At 48.0% G+C, this 25272-nt stretch overlaps 1 protein-coding gene across 3 annotated transcripts in view; it reads right to left on the bottom strand.

The window, feature by feature from the left end:
* The window catches only part of LOC129813018 (myosin heavy chain, embryonic smooth muscle isoform-like), an 80105-nt gene that overhangs the window by 5300 nt on the left and 49533 nt on the right, over positions 1-25272 (bottom strand). For all 3 annotated transcript variants that reach the window (XM_055865133.1, XM_055865151.1, XM_055865142.1), the window contains 12 exons: positions 24301-24408; positions 23799-23921; positions 23491-23574; positions 19666-19770; positions 7978-8130; positions 6226-6393; positions 5011-5184; positions 3373-3462; positions 2960-3043; positions 1320-1438; positions 1136-1244; positions 559-722 (listed from right to left, as the gene is read on the bottom strand). In XM_055865133.1, the coding sequence (XP_055721108.1) occupies positions 559-722; positions 1136-1244; positions 1320-1438; positions 2960-3043; positions 3373-3462; positions 5011-5184; positions 6226-6393; positions 7978-8130; positions 19666-19770; positions 23491-23574; positions 23799-23921; positions 24301-24408 (1481 nt within the window). The remainder of the gene's footprint in view (positions 1-558; positions 723-1135; positions 1245-1319; positions 1439-2959; positions 3044-3372; positions 3463-5010; positions 5185-6225; positions 6394-7977; positions 8131-19665; positions 19771-23490; positions 23575-23798; positions 23922-24300; positions 24409-25272) is intronic.

Genomic DNA, 25272 nt, shown 5'->3' with positions numbered 1-25272 from the left:
CTCGCTCTCTCTGCTCGCTCTCTCTGCTCGCTGCTCTCCCTCTCTGCTCGCTGCTCGCTCTCTCTGCTCGCTCTCTCTGCTCGCTGCTCTCCCTCTCTGCTCTCTGCTCGCTGCTCTCTCTATGCTCGCTGCTCTCCCTCTGCTCGCTGCTCTCCCTCTGCTCTCCCTCTCTGGTCTCCCTCTCTGGTCGCTGCTCTCCCTCTCTGCTCTCTGCTCGCTGCTCTCCCTCTCTGCTCGCTGCTCTCTCTATGCTCGCTGCTCTCCCTCTGCTCGCTGCTCTCCCTCTGCTCTCCCTCTCTGCTCTCCCTCTCTGCTCGCTGCTCTCCCTCTGCTCTCTGATCTCCCTCTGCTCTCCCTCTGATCTCCCTCTCTGTTCGCTGCTCTCCCTCTGATCTGTCTCTCTTTCTAGTCTATCCCTCCCTCCCTCTCTGATCTGTCTCTCTTTCTAGTCTCTCCCTCCCTCTCTGATCTGTCTCTCTTTCTAGTCCCTCCCTCCCTCCCTCCCTCTCAGATCTCTGTCTCTCTCTTTCATTTAACCTTTATTTCTAAACCACATACTTGAGTTGAAGGTGCTGGTCCAGGAGCTGTCTCTGTAGTCTGGTGGAGGTCTCTCTCTCCTCTGTCAGTTCTCTCTGGGTGTGTCGGTACTGAGCGTCTCTACGACTAGACTCCTCCTCTGCCTCGTTTAGCTGACGCTTCAGGTAACGCATCCTCTGGGTCATCTGATGGAGAGAGGTCATAGGTCAATGGGTCAACTTCAGAGGGCTACCATTTATCTATCAAACTACACATTACGCATCACAACACTCCGAGGTATAACAGAGGTTCACGCAGATAACATCCACTTATACAAAGTTATCTCATTAAACATTTTTATTTTACCAAGAGATCCTGGAAATCATATTATGCACACAGTATAAGTAACTTTTATTTATAGACAAAATGAATGTAAATAGTATTCGCTGTCCCCCATCTGACATGGCTCTCCAGTATCCTAGCAGGTCCTTCTGCTTCGTACCACACACACACACACACACACACACACACACACACACACACACACACACACACACACACACACACACACACACACACACACACACACACACACACACACACACACACAGTGTCCTACCAGTTCCTTCTGCTCTGTAGCGATCTTCTGTTCCTCCTCCAGCTGACCAGACAGTTCGTTGTTCTTCCTCTCCAGTTTACTGATGGTATTGTTCATCACCACCTTGTTCCTGTACAGGAGAACAGCCATTAATATACTAGTCAACAAACATCGTGTAGTCCTGTAGATATAAAAGGAAACGCACCTCTCCTCCACTCTGAGAGCGTTCTCCAGCTCCTTGGCCCGGATCTCTGTCATAGTGATCACATCCACCTGGACTCTGGAGTTGTGAAGTTCCTCCATCTCCATACGCAGGTCACGCAGCTACAGGACACCACAGGAAGGAATGTTACAGACACCACAGGAAGGAATGTTACAGACAACACAGGAAGGAATGTTACAGACACCACAGGAAGGAATGTTACAGACACCACAGGAAGGAATGTTACAGACACCACAGGAAGGAATGTTACAGACACCACAGGAAGGAATGTTACAGACACCACAGGAAGGAATGTTACAGACACCACAGGAAGGAATGTTACAGACAACACAGGAAGGAATGTTACAGACACCACAGGAAGGAATGTTACAGACACCACAGGAAGGAATGTTACAGAAACCACAGGAAGGAACGTTACAGAAACCACAGGAAGGAATGTTACAGACACCACAGGAAGGAATGTTACAGACACCACAGAAAGGAATGTTACATACAACACAGTAAGGAATGTTACAGACACCACAGAAAGGAATGTTACAGACACCACAGAAAGGAATGTTACAGACACCACAGAAAGGAATGTTACATACAACACAGTAAGGAATGTTACAGACACCACAGAAAGGAATGTTACAGACACCACATGAAGGAATATTACAGACACCACAGAAAGGAATGTTACAGACACCACAGGAAGGAATGTTACAGACACCACAGGAAGGAATGTTACAGAAACCACAGGAAGGAACGTTACAGAAACCACATGAAGGAATGTTACAGACACCACAGGAAGGAATGTTACAGACAACACAGAAATAATTGTTACAGATACCACAGAAAGGAATGTTACAGACACCACAGAAAGGAATGTTACAGACACCACAGGAAGGAATGTTACAGACACCACAGGAAGGAATGTTACAGACACCACAGGACGGAATGTTACAGACACCACAGGAAGGAATGTTACAGACACCACAGGACGGAATGTTACAGACACCACAGGAAGGAATGTTACAGACAACACAGGAAGGAATGTTACAGACACCACATGAAGGAATGTTACAGACAACACAGGAAGGAATGTTACAGACACCACAGGAAGGAATGTTACATACACCACAGGAAGGAATGTTACAGACACCACAGGAATAAATGTTACAGACAACACAGGTCGTTTGGTTCTGCCTTGCATTGCTGCCGTGGTTTCTAAAGCTTTGGCACAAAGCTAAACATGAATCACAACAAATTCAACCCTAGGCCCTACATACACCACCGATGTATAGATGGATCACGTAGCTACCGATGTATAGATGGATCACGTAGCTACCGATGTATAGATGGATCACGTAGCTACCGATGTATAGATGGATCACGTAGCTACCGATGTATAGATGGATCACGTAGCTACCGATGTATAGATGGATCACGTAGCTACCGATGTATAGATGGATCACGTAGCTACCGATGTATAGATGGATCACGTAGCTACCGATGTATAGATGGATCACGTAGCTACCGATGTATAGATGGATCACGTAGCTACACTACAGGCTGACGTCCCCACCCTGCAGGTTAGAACAGTTCCCGGTGCAAACCAAGCCGTAGTTAGTGTACAGTACCTGTCTCATCAGGTTGATCTTCTCACTGTCCAGCTGCTCATTCACATATTTCTCCTGAATCAACTTCAGCTGGAGCTGTTCTGTCTGTGAGGAACACAACAGTCTGTTTTAGATAGTACTACACACCCACCTTTGGCACATCCTCAAAAAAAAAAAAAAAAACTGTCCCCATTCGCTCCGGTAGAATCAGATCAACATCACAATATAATTAGCTCTCATTGGCCAGGCATCAGTCAAGGAATTCTGGATTCAGTTCAAGTCTCAGGAGATTCAATTTCATATTTAAGTGATTTATGAGAATGTTTTGACTATATTATTTGAAGTGAACAAGAGAAACAGAAAAACATTGGTTCAGTGTGGCATAGTGGTCAGGGGTCAGGGGTGAGAGGTCAGCTGTAGGCAGACAGACGTACCTGCTCCATGGCTCTCTTGTGCTTCCTGGCCCAACTCTGTTCACTGTCCTGCATCTCCTCCAGGTCGCTCTCAAGATCTATCGCTTTCTCCTGTGAAAGGAGAAACACATCAACCGAACGAATCGATCTCTGTAACCCCTTTTTCTACATCGGCAGTTGTCACAAAGTACTTTGACAGGAGCCTGGCCTAGACTCCAACATAGCCTGGTTGAACCAGACTGAAAACTGAAACATTGTGCCTCCCATTGTTTCCAGGCTAGGGAGAAAACACGATCAATCACATGTACTTAGAAAGCTTTTTTCCCAGCAGTCGTCACGGTGCTTTAACAGTGACCCTGCATTGACCTCAAAGACAAAGCTGATCTATGTCCATTTATCTGTATTCTAGATCTACGCGTAACTGCCAAAATAAAGGAAACACTTGAGTAAACGAAGAACCCAAAGTATATGGAAAGCAGCTGGTTCCTGAGTTAATTAAGCAATTAACATCCCATCATTGCTTAGGGTCATGTATAGCGAGTCCCAATTGTCCATTATTTTGGCTACCAGGGCTAGAAGAGATCTCAGTGACTTTGAACGAGGTGCTGTGTGTGTGTGTGTGTGTGTGTGTGTGTGTGTGTGTGTGTGTGTGTGTGTGTGTGCGTGTGCGTGCGCGTGCGCGTGCGCGTGCGCGTGCGCGTGCGTGTGCGTGTGTGCGTGCGTATCTCAGTCGACAGATCTCAACCTAACCGAACGCGTACGGGAGATATTCTGGAGCGACGCCCGAGACCAGCGTTTTCCACCATCGTCAACAAAACACCAAATGACGGAGTTTCTGGTGGAAGAACGGCGTCACGTCCCTCCAATAGAGTTCCAGACACCTGTAGAATCCATGTCGAGGTGCATTGAAAATGTTCTGGTGTCACATGGTGGCCCAAACCACTATTAAGACACTATGTTGGGTTTCCATTATTTTGGCAGTTACCTGTTCATCTACAGTATATCTCCCAAAGTTCATACAGTCTACTGTCTCTATATCTAAAGTATCATACAGTCTACTCTCTCTATATCTACAGTATATCTCCCACGGTTCATACAGTCTACACTCTCTATATCTACAGTATATCTCCCAAGGTTCATACAGTCTACTGTCTCTATATCTACAGTATCATACAGTCTACTCTCTCTATATCTACAGTATATCTCCCACGATTCCTACAGTCTACACTCTCTATATCTACAGTATATCTCCCAAGGTTCATACAGTCTACTGTCTCTATATCTACAGTATCATACAGTCTACTCTCTCTATATCTACAGTATATCTCCCACGATTTATACAGTCTACTCTCTCTATCTCTACAATATATCTCCCACGGTTCATACAGTCTACTCTCTCTATATCTACAGTATATCTCCCACAGTTTATACAGTCTACTCTCTCTATATCGACAATATATATCCCACGGTTCATACAGTCTACTCTCTCTATATCTACAGTATATCTCCCACAGTTTATACAGTCTACACTCTCTATATCTACAGTATATCTCCCACGGTTCATACAGTCTACTCTCTCTATATCTACAGTATATCTTGCTTGTCCAGGTCCTCTTTAGCCTGGGCTTAGGGTTTATGGTGCTCTCTGTCTGTACCTACCTGAGCCTGTTTGAGTTGCTTGTCCAGGTCCTCCTTGGTCTGTGCAGCAGTCTGTAGCTCTATCTTCAGGTCCTCTACGCTCCTCTCTGCCTGCTTCAACTGCAGCTGGATTCTCTCTCTCAGCTGGATCTCCTCCTCCAGGGAACGCTCCTTATCTATTAGTTTACCTGACACCTGACGACACATACAGTTATCTATTAGTTTACCTGACACCTGACGACACATACAGTTATCTATTAGTTTACCTGACACCTGACGACACATACAGTTATCTATTAGTTTACCTGACAACACATACAGTTATCTATTAGTTTACCTGACACCTGACGACACATACAGTTATCTATTAGTTTACCTGACAACACATACAGTTATCTATTAGTTTACCTGACACCTGACGACACATACAGTTATCTATTAGTTTACCTGACAACACATACAGTTATCTATTAGTTTACCTGACAACACATACAGTTATCTATTAGTTTACCTGGCACCTGACAACACATACAGTTATCTATTAGTTTACCTGACAACACATACAGTTATCTATTAGTTTACCTGACAACACATACAGTTATCTATTAGTTTAACTGACAACACATACAGTTATCTATTAGTTTACCTGACAACACATACAGTTATCTATTAGTTTACCTGACAACACATACAGTTATCTATTAGTTTACCTGACAACACATACAGTTATCTATTAGTTTACCTGACAACACATACAGTTATCTATTAGTTTACCTGACAGCACATACAGTTATTAGTTTACCTGACAACACATACAGTTATCTATTAGTTTACCTGACAACACATACAGTTATCTATTAGTTTACCTGACAACACATACAGTTATTAGTTTACCTGACAACACATACAGGTATCTATTAGTTTACCTGACAACACATACAGTTATCTATTAGTTTACCTGACAACACATACAGTTATCTATTAGTTTACCTGACAACACATACAGTTATCTATTAGTTTACCTGACAACTGACAGAGTGTAATGAAGAATACTACACCCATACGTAAATCAGAAAAATCACATATGGACACACATTTTACAGTATGGGTAAGCGACATAATCACGATTGCTGTAAATACGTTTCTGCTTAAGCAGAAATTACTTTCAAAAGTCAATCTTAAGCACAAATGATCTGCATTTGACTATAGTAAGAAAAGGCCTATGTCTTCATGTACCTGTCCCTGGAGGCTTCTGACAGTCTGCTGGGCTCTCTGCAGCTCCTGACTCTTCTCCAGTATAGTCTCTTCCAGCTCCTTTACCCTCAGCTGGTCACCATCTCGTAGCTTCTGGTGCAGACTGAGCTCTGCTAAGGCTTGGGTGGCTCTCTGTTGGACCTCCCCTAGCTGTGGAGGGAGAAAGGGAGAATAATGTCACGCAAATATACAAAGCAAATTATCTAGGGTTAAATCAACACTGAGGGTGTTACATTTGACACCGGTCCAGTGTCTATACGGGTCTGCCCTTTTCAGTGTTAAATGAACACAATGCTTAGTGCCAAGCCTTATTTGTATATTTCCCAGAGTGCCTTGACTGGAGAGTGAATTGTAGAGTTAACCCCCCCATGACTGTATTTGTTAGTGACAGAGACATGGTTGTTGTATTCGTCCATTTTCAGTCCTTCGGCCAAGTGATATCCTGTTATCAACACAATACAATACGTACTTCATGAGGCCTTATTTTGAGGGTCTAGTTTTACCCTAATACAGTGGCTTGAAACTCCTGGTTTACAGGCCACATCAGGCCTGCAAGTCACATTATGCTGGCTTTGCAAAGTGAGTTGTAATTCCTATTGGGATCCAGCCAGAGTAGGGCATTCCAACATAGGGCATTGCGTTGTATGTTTCTATGTTTTGTTTGGTCAGGGTGTGATCTGTGTGGACATTCTATGTTGTATGTCTAGTTTGTCTGTTTCTATGTGTTTGGCCTGATATGGTTCTCAGTCAGAGGCAGGTGTCAGTCGTTGTCTCTGATTGGGAACCATATTTAGGTAGCCTGTTTTGTATTGTGGGTTGTGGGTGATTGTTCCTCTTACTGTGTTCCTGTGTTTACGTTACGGGACTGTTTCGTCTTTGTTCATTTTGTCGGTTTCTTGTTTTTGTTCGTTGTTACAGTATTCTATTAAAATGGATAATCATCACGCTGCGTTGCGTGACATAATGATGAGAGTGGTTTTATTTTAACACTGGTTATTAACACCAACACTGGGGTTATTTACACCAATGAGTGTTAATTTAACACTTACAGAGTTAATGTAACTCCAGAATCAACACAAGGAATGTTACACTAATTCAATTTTCAAATTTCAACAATCTTCAAGTTATGGCATTGGAAATTAAATGGAACTGGAATGTTTGAAATGTTTGAATTGGAATAGTAAAAAAAATTACATTTTTGGAATTTAACTGAACTGTAATTTATTAGTTCATGGATTTAGTAAAACAAAAGTTCTGCATGATTTGTTTTTAAATCATTTAAAATCATTTCAACTTGTATTTCTATATTCCCTGAAAAGCTTGAGGGAATTGAATTTGAATATGTGGAATAGTTTGGGATAATACGGAATTAGAAATGTAATTATTGGAATTTACCTAACAATGAAATTGAAAGGAAATTAAATTATCTCTGAATTTAAAGACTGACCTGGAATTTGAATAGTATTAAACGGGATTATACAGGAAGAGGAAATGTAATTTGAATTTAATTTGTGGAATTAACCACAACCCTTGAAGCTACATTATAGGTGTGTAAAGTGAACAGTACTGTACCTCAGTCTCCAGTCTGAAGACTGACCTCTCTCTCACAAACACACACACACACACACACACACACACACACACACACACACACACACACACACACACACACACACACACACACACACACACACACACACACACACGCGTATAAGTATCGTAATGCAACTGTACCTCAGTCTCCAGTCTGAAGACAGTGTCACTGAGCCCTGATGTCCTCTTATCCCGTGTCTCCTTGTCCACCGCTAGCTCCTCCAACTGTCTCTCAGACAGCCACAGCTTCTCGGACAGACCCTCGGCATGGAGCGTCTGCTTCTCCAGCGCCTCCTATAGGGGACATGGTGTAGGACAGACACAGAGGCTGGGGCTGAAATGGAACCCTACTCGTTACATTGTGCACTATATTTTGAGCAGGGTCATGGTAGGGAATAGGGTGCCATTTCTGGATGCGCACAGGGGCTCACGCAAGGCAGACACATAGGCCCAGGTCAGCTAACTGACTGACTGAGGTCTGTGGTGGAATAGGCCCAGCTAACTGACTGACTGAGGTCTGTGGTGGAATAGGCCCAGCTAACTGACTGAGGTCTGTGGTGGAATAGACCCAGCTTACTGACTGACTGAGGTCTGTGGTAGAATAGGCCCAGCTAACTGACTGACAGGTCTGTGGTAGAATAGGCCCAGCTAACTGACTGACTGAGGTCTGTGGTGGAATAGGCCCAGCTAACTGACTGACTGAGGTCTGTGGTAGAATAGGCCCAGCTAACTGACTGACTGAGGTCTGTGGTGGAATAGGCCCAGCTAACTGACTGACTGAGGTCTGTGGTGGAATAGGCCCAGCTAACTGACTGACTGAGGTCTGTGGTGGAATAGGCCCAGCTAACTGACTGGTCTGTGGTAGAATAGGCCCAGCTAACTGACAGGTCTGTGGTAGAATAGGCCCAGCTAACTGACTGGTCTGTGGTAGAATAGGCCCAGCTAACTGACTGACTGAGGTCTGTGGTGGAATGGGCCCAGCAGGCTGACTGACTGAGGTCTGTGGTGGAATAGGCCCAGCTAACTGATTGAGGTCTGTGGTGGAATAGGCCCAGCTAACTGACTGACTGGTCTGTGGTAGAATAGGCCCAGCTAACTGACTGACTGAGGTCTGTGGTGGAATAGGCCCAGCTAACTGACTGACTGAGGTCTGTGGTGGAATAGGCCCAGCTAACTGACTGACTGAGGTCTGTGGTAGATTAGGCCCATCTAACTGACTGACTGCGGTCTGTGGTGGAATAGGCCCAGCTAACTGACTGACAGGTCTGTGGTAGAATAGGCCCAGCTAACTGACTGACTGAGGTCTGTGGTAGAATAGGCCCAGCTAACTGACAGGTCTGTGGTAGAATAGGCCCAGCTAACTGACTGACAGGGCTGTGGTAGAATAGGCCCAGCTAACTGACTGACTGAGGTCTGTGGTGGAATAGGCCCAGCTGACTGACTGACTGAGGTCTGTGGTGGAATAGGCCCAGCTGACTGAGGTCTGTGGTAGAATAGGCCCAGCTGACTGACTGAGGTCTGTGGTGGAATAGGCCCAGCTAACTGACTGACTGAGGTCTGTGGTAGATTAGGCCCATCTAACTGACTGACTGAGGTCTGTGGTGGAATAGGCCCAGCTAACTGACTGACTGAGGTCTGTGGTGGAATAGGCCCAGCTAACTGACTGACAGGTCTGTGGTGGAATAGGCCCAGCTAACTGACTGACTGAGGTCTGTGGTAGATTAGGCCCAGCTAACTGACTGACTGAGGTCTGTGGTGGAATAGGTCCATCTAACTGACTGACTGAGGTCTGTGGTAGAATAGGCCCAGCTGACTGACAGGTCTGTGGTGGAATAGGCCCAGCTAACTGACTGACTGAGGTCTGTGGTGGAATAGGCCCAGCTGACTGACTGACTGAGGTCTGTGGTAGAATAGGGCCAGCTAACTGACTGAGGTCTGTGGTAGAATAGGCCCAGCTAACTGACTGAGGTCTGTGGTAGAATAGTTCCAGCTAACTGACTGACTGAGGTCTGTGGTGGAATAGGCCCAGCTGACTGACTATTCTGTGGTAGAATAGGCCCAGCTAACTGACTGGTCTGTGGTGGAATAGGCCCAGCTAACTGACTGACTGAGGTCTGTGGTAGAATAGGCCCAGCTAACTGACAGGTCTGTGGTAGAATAGGCCCAGCTAACTGACTGGTCTGTGGTGGAATAGGCCCAGCTAACTGACAGGTCTGTGGTAGAATAGGCCCAGCTAACTGACAGGTCTGTGGTAAAATAGGCCCAGCTAACTGACTGGTCTGTGGTGGAATAGGCCCAGCTAACTGACAGGTCTGTGGTAGAATAGGCCCAGCTAACTGACAGGTCTGTGGTAGATTAGGCCCAGCTAACTGACTGACTGAGGTCTGTGGTGGAATAGGCCCAGCTAACTGACTGACTGAGATCTGTGGTGGAATAGGCCCAGCTAACTGACTGAGGTCTGTGGTGGAATAGGCTCAGCTAACTGACTGGTCTGTGGTGGAATAGGCCCAGCTAACTGACTGACTGGTCTGTGGTAGAATAGGCCCAGCTAACTGACTGACTGAGGTCTGTGGTAGATTAGGCCCATCTAACTGACTGACTGAGGTCTGTGGTGGAATAGGCCCAGCTAACTGACTGACAGGTCTGTGGTAGAATAGGTCCAGCTAACTGACTGACTGAGGTCTGTGGTAGAATAGGCCCAGCTAACTGACTGAGGTCTGTGGTGGAATAGGCCCAGCTAACTGACTGACTGGTTTGTGGTAGAATAGGCCCAGCTAACTGACTGAGGTCTGTGGTAGAATAGGCCCAGCTAACTGACTGACTGAGGTCTGTGGTGGAATAGGCCCAGCTAACTGACTGGCAGGTCTGTGGTAGATTAGGCCCAGCTAACTGACTGGCAGGTCTGTGGTAGAATAGGCCCAGCTAACTGACTGACAGGTCTGTGGTAGATTAGGCCCAGCTAACTGACTGGCAGGTCTGTGGTAGAATAGGCCCAGCTAACTGACTGACTGAGGTCTGTGGTAGAATAGGCCCAGCTAACTGACTGGCAGGTCTGTGGTAGAATAGGCCCAGCTAACTGACAGGTCTGTGGTGGAATAGGCCCAGCTAACTGACTGACTGAGGTCTGTGGTAGAATAGGCCCAGCTAACTGACTGACTGAGGTCTGTGGTAGAATAGGCCCAGCTAACTGACTGACTGAGGTCTGTGGTAGAATAGGCCCAGCTAACTGACTGACTGGTCTGTGGTAGAATAGGCCCAGCTAACTGACTGACTGGTCTGTGGTAGAATAGGCCCAGCTAACTGACTGACTGAGGTCTGTGGTAGAATAGGCCCAGCTAACTGACTGACTGAGGTCTGTGGTGGAATAGGCCCAGCTAACTGACTGACAGGTCTGTGGTAGAATAGGCCCAGCTAACTGACTGACTGAGGTCTGTGGTGGAATAGGCCCAGCTAAGTGACTGACTGAGGTCTGTGGTAGAATAGGCCCAGCTAACTGACTGGTCTGTGGTAGAATAGGCCCAGCTAACTGACTGGTCTGTGGTAGAATAGGCCCAGCTAACTGGCTGACTGGTCTGTGGTAGAATAGGCCCAGCTAACTGACTGACTGGTCTGTGGTAGAATAGGCCCAGCTAACTGACTGACTGAGGTCTGTGGTGGAATGGGCCCAGCAGGCTGACTGACTGAGGTCTGTGGTGGAATATGCCCAGCTAACTGATTGAGGTCTGTGGTGGAATAGGCTCAGCTAACTGACTGGTCTGTGGTGGAATAGGCCCAGCTAACTGACTGACTGGTCTGTGGTAGAATAGGCCCAGCTAACTGACCGACTGAGGTCTGTGGTAGATTAGGCCCATCTAACTGACTGACTGAGGTCTGTGGTGGAATAGGCCCAGCTAACTGACTGACAGGTCTGTGGTAGAATAGGCCCAGCTAACTGACTGACTGAGGTCTGTGGTAGAATAGGCCCAGCTAACTGACTGAGGTCTGTGGTGGAATAGGCCCAGCTAACTGACTGACTGGTCTGTGGTAGAATAGGCCCAGCTAACTGACTGAGGTCTGTGGTGGAATAGGCCCAGCTAACTGACTGACTGAGGTCTGTGGTGGAATATGCCCAGCTAACTGATTGAGGTCTGTGGTGGAATAGGCTCAGCTAACTGACTGGTCTGTGGTGGAATAGGCCCAACTAACTGACTGACTGGTCTGTGGTAGAATAGGCCCAGCTAACTGACTGACTGAGGTCTGTGGTAGATTAGGCCCATCTAACTGACTGACTGAGGTCTGTGGTGGAATAGGCCCAGCTAACTGACTGACAGGTCTGTGGTAGAATAGGCCCAGCTAACTGACTGACTGAGGTCTGTGGTAGAATAGGCCTAGCTAACTGACTGAGGTCTGTGGTGGAATAGGCCCAGCTAACTGACTGACTGGTCTGTGGTAGAATAGGCCCAGCTAACTGACTGAGGTCTGTGGAAGAATAGGCCCAGCTAACTGACTGACTGAGGTCTGTGGTGGAATAGGCCCAGCTAACTGACTGGCAGGTCTGTGGTAGATTAGGCCCAGCTAACTGACTGGCAGGTCTGTGGTAGAATAGGCCCAGCTAACTGACTGACAGGTCTGTGGTAGATTAGGCCCAGCTAACTGACTGGCAGGTCTGTGGTAGAATAGGCCCAGCTAACTGACTGACTGAGGTCTGTGGTAGAATAGGCCCAGCTAACTGACTGGCAGGTCTGTGGTAGAATAGGTCCAGCTAACTGACAGGTCTGTGGTGGAATAGGCCCAGCTAACTGACTGACTGAGGTCTGTGGTAGAATAGGCCCAGCTAACTGACTGACAGGTCTGTGGTAGATCAGGCCCAGCTAACTGACTGGCAGGTCTGTGGTAGAATAGGCCCAGCTAACTGACTGACTGAGGTCTGTGGTAGAATAGGCCCAGCTAACTGACTGGCAGGTCTGTGGTAGAATAGGTCCAGCTAACTGACAGGTCTGTGGTGGAATAGGCCCAGCTAACTGACTGACTGAGGTCTGTGGTAGAATAGGCCCAGCTAACTGACTGACAGGTCTGTGGTAGATTAGGCCCAGCTAACTGACTGGCAGGTCTGTGGTAGAATAGGCCCAGCTAACTGACTGACAGGTCTGTGGTAGATTAGGCCCAGCTAACTGACTGGCAGGTCTGTGGTAGAATAGGCCCAGCTAACTGACTGACTGAGGTCTGTGGTAGAATAGGCCCAGCTAACTGACTGGCAGGTCTGTGGTAGAATAGGTCCAGCTAACTGACAGGTCTGTGGTGGATTAGGCCCAGCTAACTGACTGGCAGGTCTGTGGTAGAATAGGCCCAGCTAACTGACTGACTGAGGTCTGTGGTAGAATAGGCCCAGCTAACTGACTGGCAGGTCTGTGGTAGAATAGGTCCAGCTAACTGACAGGTCTGTGGTGGAATAGGCCCAGCTAACTGACTGACTGAGGTCTGTGGTAGAATAGGCCCAGCTAACTGACTGACAGGTCTGTGGTAGATTAGGCCCAGCTAACTGACTGGCAGGTCTGTGGTAGAATAGGCCCAGCTAACTGACTGACTGAGGTCTGTGGTAGAATAGGCCCAGCTAACTGACTGGCAGGTCTGTGGTAGAATAGGTCCAGCTAACTGACAGGTCTGTGGTGGAATAGGCCCAGCTAACTGACTGACTGAGGTCTGTGGTAGAATAGGCCCAGCTAACTGACTGACAGGTCTGTGGTAGATTAGGCCCAGCTAACTGACTGGCAGGTCTGTGGTAGAATAGGCCCAGCTAACTGACTGACAGGTCTGTGGTAGATTAGGCCCAGCTAACTGACTGGCAGGTCTGTGGTAGAATAGGCCCAGCTAACTGACTGACTGAGGTCTGTGGTAGAATAGGCCCAGCTAACTGACTGGCAGGTCTGTGGTAGAATAGGTCCAGCTAACTGACAGGTCTGTGGTGGAATAGGCCCAGCTAACTGACTGACTGAGGTCTGTGGTAGAATAGGCCCAGCTAACTGACTGACAGGTCTGTGGTAGATTAGGCCCAGCTAACTGACTGGCAGGTCTGTGGTGGAATAGGCCCAGCTAACTGACTGGCAGGTCTGTGGTAGATTAGGCCCAGCTAACTGACTGGCAGGTCTGTGGTAGAATAGGCCCAGCTAACTGACTGGCAGTTCTGTGGTAGAATAGGCCCAGCTAACTGACAGGTCTGTGGTGGAATAGGCCCAGCTAACTGACTGACTGAGGTCTGTGGTGGAATAGGCCCAGCTAACTGACTGACTGAGGTCTGTGGTAGAATAGGCCCAGCTAACTGACTGGCAGGTCTGTGGTAGAATAGGTCCAGCTAACTGACAGGTCTGTGGTGGAATAGGCCCAGCTAACTGACTGACTGAGGTCTGTGGTAGAATAGGCCCAGCTAACTGACTGACAGGTCTGTGGTAGATTAGGCCCAGCTAACTGACTGGCAGGTCTGTGGTGGAATAGGCCCAGCTAACTGACTGGCAGGTCTGTGGTAGATTAGGCCCAGCTAACTGACTGGCAGGTCTGTGGTAGAATAGGCCCAGCTAACTGACTGGCAGTTCTGTGGTAGAATAGGCCCAGCTAACTGACAGGTCTGTGGTGGAATAGGCCCAGCTAACTGACTGACTGAGGTCTGTGGTGGAATAGGCCCAGCTAACTGACTGAGGTCTGTGGTAGAATAGGCCCAGCTAACTGACTGACTGGTCTGTGGTGGAATAGGCCCAGCTAACTGACTGACAGGTCTGTGGTAGAATAGGCCCAGCTAACTGACTGACTGAGGTCTGTGGTGGAATAGGCCCAGCTAACTGACTGACTGGTCTGTGGTGGAATAGGCCCAGCTAACTGACTGACAGGTCTGTGGTAGATTAGGCCCAGCTAACTGACTGACTGAGGTCTGTGGTGGAATAGGCCCAGCTGACTGAGGTCTGTGGTAGAATAGGCCCAGCTGACTGACTGAGGTCTGTGGTGGAATAGGCCCAGCTAACTGACTGACTGAGGTCTGTGGTAGATTAGGCCCATCTAACTGACTGACTGAGGTCTGTGGTGGAATAGGCCCAGCTAACTGACTGACTGAGGTCTGTGGTGGAATAGGCCCAGCTAACTGACCTAGGTCTGTGGTAGAATAGGCCCAGCTAACTGACTGACTGAGGTCTGTGGTAGAATAGGCCCAGCTAACTGACTGACTGAGGTCTGTGGTAGAATAGGCCCAGCTAACTGACTGACTGGTCTGTGGTAGAATAGGCCCAGCTAACTGACTGACTGGTCTGTGGTAGAATAGGCCCAGCTAACTGACTGACTGAGGTCTGTGGTAGAATAGGCCCAGCTAACTGACTGACTGAGGTCTGTGGTGGAATAGGCCCAGCTAACTGACTGACAGGTCTGTGGTAGAATAGGCCCAGCTAACTGACTGACTGAGGTCTGTGGTGGAATAGGCCCAGCTAACTGACTGACTGAGGTCTGTGGTAGAATAGGCCCAGCTAACTGACTGGTCTGTGGTAGAATAGGCCCAGCTAACTGACTGGTCTGTGGTAGAATAGGCCCAGCTAACTGGCTGACTGGTCTGTGGTAGAATAGGCCCAGCTAACTGACTGACTGGTCTGTGGTAGAATAGGCCCAGCTAACTGACTGACTGAGGTCTGTGGTGGAATGGGCCCAGCAGGCTGACTGACTGAGGTCTGTGGTGGAATATGCCCAGCTAACTGATTGAGGTCTGTGGTGGAATAGGCTCAGCTAACTGACTGGTCTGTGGTGGAATAGGCCCAGCTAACTGACTGACTGGTCTGTGGTAGAATAGGCCCAGCTAACTGACTGACTGAGGTCTGTGGTGGAATAGGCCCAGCTAACTGACTGACTGAGGTCTGTGGTAGAATAGGCCCAGCTAACTGACTGACTGAGGTCTGTGGTGGAATAGGCCCAGCTAACTGACTGACAGGTCTGTGGTAGAATAGGCCCAGCTAACTGACTGACTGAGGTCTGTGGTAGAATAGGCCCAGCTAACTGACTGAGGTCTGTGGTGGAATAGGCCCAGCTAACTGACTGACTGGTCTGTGGTAGAATAGGCCCAGCTAACTGACTGAGGTCTGTGGTGGAATAGGCCCAGCTAACTGACTGACTGAGGTCTGTGGTGGAATATGCCCAGCTAACTGATTGAGGTCTGTGGTGGAATAGGCTCAGCTAACTGACTGGTCTGTGGTGGAATAGGCCCAACTAACTGACTGACTGGTCTGTGGTAGAATAGGCCCAGCTAACTGACTGACTGAGGTCTGTGGTAGATTAGGCCCATCTAACTGACTGACTGAGGTCTGTGGTGGAATAGGCCCAGCTAACTGACTGACAGGTCTGTGGTAGAATAGGCCCAGCTAACTGACTGACTGAGGTCTGTGGTAGAATAGGCCTAGCTAACTGACTGAGGTCTGTGGTGGAATAGGCCCAGCTAACTGACTGACTGGTCTGTGGTAGAATAGGCCCAGCTAACTGACTGAGGTCTGTGGAAGAATAGGCCCAGCTAACTGACTGACTGAGGTCTGTGGTGGAATAGGCCCAGCTAACTGACTGGCAGGTCTGTGGTAGATTAGGCCCAGCTAACTGACTGGCAGGTCTGTGGTAGAATAGGCCCAGCTAACTGACTGACAGGTCTGTGGTAGATTAGGCCCAGCTAACTGACTGGCAGGTCTGTGGTAGAATAGGCCCAGCTAACTGACTGACTGAGGTCTGTGGTAGAATAGGCCCAGCTAACTGACTGGCAGGTCTGTGGTAGAATAGGTCCAGCTAACTGACAGGTCTGTGGTGGAATAGGCCCAGCTAACTGACTGACTGAGGTCTGTGGTAGAATAGGCCCAGCTAACTGACTGACAGGTCTGTGGTAGATTAGGCCCAGCTAACTGACTGGCAGGTCTGTGGTAGAATAGGCCCAGCTAACTGACTGACTGAGGTCTGTGGTAGAATAGGCCCAGCTAACTGACTGGCAGGTCTGTGGTAGAATAGGTCCAGCTAACTGACAGGTCTGTGGTGGAATAGGCCCAGCTAACTGACTGACTGAGGTCTGTGGTAGAATAGGCCCAGCTAACTGACTGACAGGTCTGTGGTAGATTAGGCCCAGCTAACTGACTGGCAGGTCTGTGGTAGAATAGGCCCAGCTAACTGACTGACAGGTCTGTGGTAGATTAGGCCCAGCTAACTGACTGGCAGGTCTGTGGTAGAATAGGCCCAGCTAACTGACTGACTGAGGTCTGTGGTAGAATAGGCCCAGCTAACTGACTGGCAGGTCTGTGGTAGAATAGGTCCAGCTAACTGACAGGTCTGTGGTGGAATAGGCCCAGCTAACTGACTGACTGAGGTCTGTGGTAGAATAGGCCCAGCTAACTGACTGACAGGTCTGTGGTAGATTAGGCCCAGCTAACTGACTGGCAGGTCTGTGGTGGAATAGGCCCAGCTAACTGACTGGCAGGTCTGTGGTAGATTAGGCCCAGCTAACTGACTGGCAGGTCTGTGGTAGAATAGGCCCAGCTAACTGACTGGCAGTTCTGTGGTAGAATAGGCCCAGCTAACTGACAGGTCTGTGGTGGAATAGGCCCAGCTAACTGACTGACTGAGGTCTGTGGTGGAATAGGCCCAGCTAACTGACTGACTGAGGTCTGTGGTAGAATAGGCCCAGCTAACTGACTGGCAGGTCTGTGGTAGAATAGGTCCAGCTAACTGACAGGTCTGTGGTGGAATAGGCCCAGCTAACTGACTGGCAGGTCTGTGGTAGATTAGGCCCAGCTAACTGACTGGCAGGTCTGTGGTAGAATAGGCCCAGCTAACTGACTGGCAGTTCTGTGGTAGAATAGGCCCAGCTAACTGACAGGTCTGTGGTGGAATAGGCCCAGCTAACTGACTGACTGAGGTCTGTGGTGGAATAGGCCCAGCTAACTGACTGAGGTCTGTGGTAGAATAGGCCCAGCTAACTGACTGACTGGTCTGTGGTGGAATAGGCCCAGCTAACTGACTGACAGGTCTGTGGTAGAATAGGCCCAGCTAACTGACTGACTGAGGTCTGTGGTGGAATAGGCCCAGCTAACTGACTGACTGAGGTCTGTGGTAGATTAGGCCCAGCTAACTGACTGACTGAGGTCTGTGGTGGAATAGGCCCAGCTGACTGAGGTCTGTGGTAGAATAGGCCCAGCTGACTGACTGAGGTCTGTGGTGGAATAGGCCCAGCTAACTGACTGACTGAGGTCTGTGGTAGATTAGGCCCATCTAACTGACTGACTGAGGTCTGTGGTGGAATAGGCCCAGCTAACTGACTGACTGAGGTCTGTGGTGGAATAGGCCCAGCTAACTGACTGAGGTCTGTGGTAGAATAGGCCCAGCTAACTGACTGACTGACAGGTCTGTGGTAGAATAGGCCCAGCTAACTGACTGACTGAGGTCTGTGGTAGATTAGGCCCAGCTAACTGACTGACTGAGGTCTGTGGTGGAATAGGTCCATCTAACTGACTGACTGAGGTCTGTGGTGGAATAGGCCCAGCTAACTGACTGACTGGGGTCTGTGGTGGAATAGGCCCATCTAACTGACTGACTGAGGTCTGTGGTAGATTAGGCCCAGCTAACTGACTGACTGAGGTCTGTGGTGGAATAGGTCCATCTAACTGACTGACTGAGGTCTGTGGTGGAATAGGCCCAGCTAACTGACTGACTGGGGTCTGTGGTGGAATAGGCCCATCTAACTGACTGACTGAGGTCTGTGGTAGAATAGGCCCAGCTAACTGACCGACTGAGGTCTGTGGTAGAATAGGCCCAGCTAACTGACTGTCTGAGGTCTGTGGTGGAATAGGCCCAGCTAACTGACTGACTGTTCTGTGGTGGAATAGGCCCAGCTAACTGACTGACTGGTCTGTGGTGGAATAGGCCAAGCTAACTGACTGACTGAGGTCTGTGGTAGAATAGGCCCAGCTAACTGACTGACTGGTCTGTGGTGGAATAGGTCCAGCTAACTGACTGCGGTCTGTGGTAGATTAGGCCCAGCTAACTGACTGACTGAGGTCTGTGGTGGAATAGGCCCAGCTAACTGACTGAGGTCTGTGGTAGAATAGGCCCAGCTAACTAACTGACTGGTCTGTGGTAGATTAGGCCCAGCTAACTGACTGACTGGTCTGTGGTGGAATAGGCCCAGCTAACTGACTGACTGGTCTGTGGTAGAATAGGCCCAGCTAACTGACTGGTCTGTGGTGGAATAGGCCCAGCTAACTGACTGGTCTGTGGTAGAATAGGCCCAGCTAACTGACTGACTGAGGTCTGTGGTAGAATAGGCCCAGCTAACTGACTGACTGAGGTCTGTGGTGGAATAGGCCCAGCTAACTGACTTACAGGTCTGTGGTGGAATAGGCCCAGCTAACTGACTGACAGGTCTGTGGTAGAATAGGCCCAGCTAACTGACTGAGGTCTGTGGTAGAATAGGCCCAGCTAACTGACTGACTGAGGTCTGTGGTAGAATAGGCCCAGCTAACTGACTTACAGGTCTGTGGTAGAATAGGCCCAGCTAACTGACTTACAGGTCTGTGGTGGAATAGGCCCAGCTAACTGACTGACAGGTCTGTGGTAGAATAGGCCCAGCTAACTGACTGAGGTCTGTGGTAGAATAGGCCCAGCTAACTGACTGACTGGTCTGTGGTGGAATAGGCCCAGCTAACTGACTGAGGTCTGTGGTAGAATAGGCCCAGCTAACTGACTGAGGTCTGTGGTAGAATAGGCCCAGCTAACTAACTGACTGGTCTGTGGTAGATTAGGCCCAGCTAACTGACAGGTCTGTGGTAGAATCTGATTATGGAGAAGCCTATACTGTACCTCAGCGTCCTGTATCTTATTCTTCAGAGACTGCTGCAGGAAGTTGAAGGCATATTCCTGAGTGTTGGCCTCCACCATCATCTCTCTGGCCTCGGTCAGCTCCGTCTGGAGGAAACACAGATGGGATCAGCTCTCTAGAGACATCCTGCGTGTTTCAACACTTAGAAAACACAACCACTAGTGTTTGACTTGAACTGAAATAGGTGCCGGGTGCCAGTACTGTTTATATGTAGGTGCAGGAGCTCCACAGTAACGTATATATTCAGGTGCAGGAGCTCCAGAGTCCTGTTTATATGTAGGTGCAGGAGCTCCACAGTAACGTATATATTCAGGTGCAGGAGCTCCAGAGTCCTGTTTATATGTAGGTGCAGGAGCTCCACAGTAACGTATATATTCAGGTGCAGGAGCTCCACAGTCCTGTTTATATTCAGGTACAGGAGCTCCACAGTCCTGTTTATATTCACGTACAGGAGCTCCACAGTCCTGTTTATATTCAGGTGCAGGAGCTCCACAGTCCTGTTTATATTCAGGTGCAGGAGCTCCACAGTCCTGTTTATATTCAGGTACAGGAGCTCCACAGTCCTGTTTATATTCAGGTACAGGAGCTCCACAGTCCTGTTTATATTCAGGTGCAGGAGCTCCACAGTCCTGTTTATATTCAGGTGCAGGAGCTCCACAGTCCTGTTTATATTCAGGTGCAGGAGCTCCACAGTCCTGTTTATATTCAGGTACAGGAGCTCCACAGTCCTGTTTATATTCAGGTGCAGGAGCTCCACAGTCCTGTTTATATTCAGGTACAGGAGCTCCACAGTCCTGTTTATATTCAGGTACAGGAGCTCCACAGTCCTGTTTATATTCAGGTACAGGAGCTCCACAGTCCTGTTTATATTCAGGTACAGGAGCTCCACAGTCCTGTTTATATTCAGGTACAGGAGCTCCACAGTCCTGTTTATATTCAGGTGCAGGAGCTCCACAGTCCTGTTTATATTCAGGTACAGGAGCTCCACAGTCCTGTTTATATTCAGGTACAGGAGCTCCACAGTCCTGTTTATATTCAGGTACAGGAGCTCCACAGCCCTGTTTATATTCAGGTGCAGGAGCTCCACAGTCCTGTTTATATTCAGGTACAGGAGCTCCACAGTCCTGTTTATATTCAGGTACAGGAGCTCCACAGTCCTGTTTATATTCAGGTACAGGAGCTCCACAGTCCTGTTTATATTCAGGTGCAGGAGCTCCACAGTCCTGTTTATATTCAGGTACAGGAGCTCCACAGTCCTGTTTATATTCAGGTACAGGAGCTCCACAGTCCTGTTTATATTCAGGTACAGGAGCTCCACAGTCCTGTTTATATGTAGGTGCAGGAGCTCCACAGTCCTGTTTATATTCAGGTACAGGAGCTCCACAGTCCTGTTTATATTCAGGTACAGGAGCTCCACAGTCCTGTTTATATTCAGGTACAGGAGCTCCACAGTCCTGTTTATATGTAGGTACAGGAGCTCCACAGTCCTGTTTATATTCAGGTACAGGAGCTCCACAGTCCTGTTTATATTTAGGTACAGGAGCTCCACAGTCCTGTTTATATGTAGGTACAGGAGCTCCACAGTCCTGTTTATATTCAGGTACAGGAGCTCCACAGTCCTGTTTATATTCAGGTACAGGAGCTCCACAGTCCTGTTTATATTCAGGTACAGGAGCTCCACAGTCCTGTTTATATTCAGGTACAGGAGCTCCACAGTCCTGTTTATATTCAGGTGCAGGAGCTCCACAGTCCTGTTTATATTCAGGTACAGGAGCTCCACAGTCCTGTTTATATTCAGGTACAGGAGCTCCACAGTACTGTTTATATTCAGGTACAGGAGCTCCACAGTCCTGTATATATTCAGGTGCAGGAGCTCCACAGTCCTGTATATATTCAGGTGCAGGAGCTCCACAGTCCTGTTTATATGTAGGTACAGGAGCTCCACAGTCCTGTTTATATGTAGGTGCAGGAGCTCCACAGTCCTGTTTATATTCAGGTGAAGGAGCTCCACAGTCCTGTTTATATTCAGGTACAGGAGCTCCACAATATTTTTGTGCTAATATTCTATAACAGGAGCTGAAGCAGTAGGAGATTTGAGGCGCTGGTACATTCACATTTTAGCGCTCTTATCCAGAGTGACTTACATGGGGCAATTAGGGTGAAGTGCCTTGCTCAAAGGCACATCAATAGATTGTTCACCTAGTCAGCTGAGGGATTCGAACCAGCAACCTTTCAGCTACTGGCCCAATGGCTCTCAAACCTTAACTATTTGAGAGTCAGTGAAAGGAGGAGCTTGTGTGTTTGAAGATAATCCTCCCATCCATTAAAGAGTCTCAGAAGAATATACACAGTGTAGTTTATGTCTAGTCCAATGGTACACAGTGTAGTTTATGTGTAGTCCAGGTGTACACAGTGTAGTGTATGTGTAGTCCAGGTGTACACAGTGTAGTGTATGTGTAGTCCAGGTGTACACAGTGTAGTTTGTGTGTAGTCCAATGGTACACAGTGTAGGTTATGTGTAGTCCAGGTGTACACAGTGTAGTTTGTGTGTAGTCCAATGGTACACAGTGTAGTTTATGTGTAGTCCAATGGTACACAGTGTAGTTTATGTGTAGTCCAATGGTACACAGTGTAGTTTATGTGTAGTCCAATGGTACACAGTGTAGTTTATGTGTAGTCCAATGGTACACAGTGTAGTTTATGTGTAGTCCAATGGTACACAGTGTAGTTTATGTGTAGTCCAATGGTACACAGTGTAGTTTATGTGTAGTCCAATGGTACACAGTGTAGTTTATGTGTAGTCCAATGGTACACAGTGTAGTTTATGTGTAGTCCAATGGTACACAGTGTAGTTTATGTCTAGTCCAGGTGTACACAGTGTAGTTTATGTGTAGTCCAGGTGTACACAGTGTAGTTTATGTGTAGTCCAGGTGTACACAGTGTAGTTTATGTGTAGTCCAGGTGTACACAGTGTAGTTTATGTGTAGTCCAGGTGTACACAGTGCAGTGTATGTGTAGTCCAATGGTACACAGTGTAGTTTATGTGTAGTCCATGTGTACACAGTGTAGTTTATGTGTAGTCCAGGTGTACACAGTGTAGTTTATGTGTAGTCCAGGTGTACACAGTGCAGTGTATGTGTAGTCCAATGGTACACAGTGTAGTTTATGTGTAGTCCAATGGTACACAGTGTAGTTTATGTCTAGTCCAATGGTACACAGTGTAGTTTATGTGTAGTCCAATGGTACACAGTGTAGTTTATGTGTAGTCCAATGGTACACAGTGTAGTTTATGTCTAGTCCAATGGTACACAGTGTAGTTTGTGTGTAGTCCAATGGTACACAGTGTAGTTTATGTCTAGTCCAATGGTACACAGTGTAGTTTATGTGTAGTCCAATGGTACACAGTGTAGTTTATATGTAGTCCAGGTGTACACAGTGTAGTGTATGTGTAGTCTAGGTGTACACAGTGTAGTTTATGTGTAGTCCAATGGTACACAGTGCAGTGTATGTGTAGTCTAGCTGTACATAGTGTAGTTTATGTCTAGTCCAGTGATACACAGTGTAGTGTATGTGTAGTCCAGAGGTACACAGTGTAGTTTATGTGTAGTCAAGTGGTACACAGTGTAGTTTATGTGTAGTTAAGTGGTACGCAGTGTCGTTTATGTGTAGTCCAGTGATACACAGTGTAGTTTATGTGTAGTCAAGTGGTACACAGTGTAGTTTGTGTGTAGTCCATGTGTACACAGTGTAGTTTATGTGTAGTCAAGTGGTATACAGTGTAGTTTCTGTGTAGTCCAGAAGCCTACCTCCATAACTATGAAGCGGTCCGTCATGGCCATGTTGTCTCTCTCCAGCTCTACCATCCTCATCCTCATCCTACTCATCTCCATCTTGGATTGATAAGAGACAGGACATTACGTTAGCTTCAGGAACCTCTTTACTAGCCTGGGTACCAGTCTGTTTGTGCCACCATGCCACTCTTAACCATGTTTTGCATGACAAGGAGTGGTATCACGTCACAAACAGACTGGTACCCAGGCAACATCTTCACTGAGATCAAATCAGATATGTTACACAGAGCATTCTGGGTATTGTAGTCCATCATGCTACACACCTGCAGGGTACTGTTGGTTCTGAGAAGGTCCTCGTTGTTCACCAACAGGCCTCTCATCTCCAACCTGATCTGGTTCCTCTCCTTGTCCATCTCTACGCTCTCTGCCTCCAGGAACTGGTTCCTCTGTGGAAAGGATGGGGACACGGAGGATATGAGGGAGGGAGGGTGGGGCGGGGAGGGAGGGAGGGAGGGAGAGAGGAGGGGGGGGTCGGGGAGAGGGAGGGAGGGAGAGAGGGAGGGAGAGGGAGGGGGAGGGGGGAGAGAGGGAGAGGGAAGAGGGAGGGGGAGAGGGGGGAGAGGGAGGGAGGGAGAGAGGGAGAGAGGGAGGGAGAGGGAGGAAGGAGGGGGGAGAGGGAGAGTGGAAAGGGAGGGAGGGGGGAGGGACAGAAGGAAGGAAGGAGGGGAGCGAGAGAGAGAGGGAGGGAGGGAGGGAGGGAGGGAGGGAGGGAGGGAGGGAGGGAGGGAGGGAGGGAGGGAGGGAGGGAGGGGCTTCATACTGCACCTTCTGACAGGCATCCAACTGCCTGGTCAACTCCTCGATGTAGTCTCTCTTGTTGGGCATAGCGACAGACGACATAGCGGACCGCATGGGGTGTTGGCTTGACATCACCTGGAAGAACCAGGGGTCAGTCTACAATACTGATATACCTGACACTATAGTCAACAGCTGAGAAGAGGTCAGTCTACAATACTGATATACCTGACACTATAGTCAACAGCTGAGAAGAGGTCAGTCTACAATACTGATATACCTGACACTATAGTCAACAGCTGAGAAGAGGTCAGTCTACAATACTGATATACCTGACACTATAGTCAACAGCTGAGAAGAGGTCAGTCTACAATACTGATATACCTGACACTATAGTCAATATAGTCAACAGCTGAGAAGAGGTCAGTCTACAATACTGATATACCTGACACTATAGTCAACAGCTGAGAAGAGGTCAGTCTACAATACTGATATACCTGACACTATAGTCAACAGCTGAGAAGAGGTCAGTCTACAATACTGATATACCTGACACTATAGTCAACAGCTGAGAAGAGGTCAGTCTACAATACTGATATACCTGACACTATAGTCAACAGCTGAGAAGAGGTCAGTCTACAATACTGATATACCTGACACTATAGTCAACAGCTGAGAAGAGGTCAGTCTACAATACTGATATACCTGACACTATAGTCAACAGCTGAGAAGAGGTCAGTCTACAATACTGATATACCTGACACTATAGTCAACAGCTGAGAAGAGGTCAGTCTACAATACTGATATACCTGACACTTTAGTCAACAGCTGAGAAGAGGTCAGTCTACAATACTGATATACCTGACACTATAGTCAACAGCTGAGAAGAGGTCAGTCTACAATACTGATATACCTGACACTATAGTCAACGGCTGAGAAGAGGTCAGTCTACAATACTGATATACCTGACACTATAGTCAACAGCTGAGAAGAGGTCAGTCT

Source organism: Salvelinus fontinalis, chromosome 2 (assembly GCF_029448725.1).
Source record: "Salvelinus fontinalis isolate EN_2023a chromosome 2, ASM2944872v1, whole genome shotgun sequence".
Taxonomy (NCBI): domain Eukaryota; kingdom Metazoa; phylum Chordata; class Actinopteri; order Salmoniformes; family Salmonidae; genus Salvelinus; species Salvelinus fontinalis.
The sequence above is the reverse complement of the archived record's forward strand: the minus strand, read 5'-3'. Positions and strand labels throughout refer to the sequence as shown.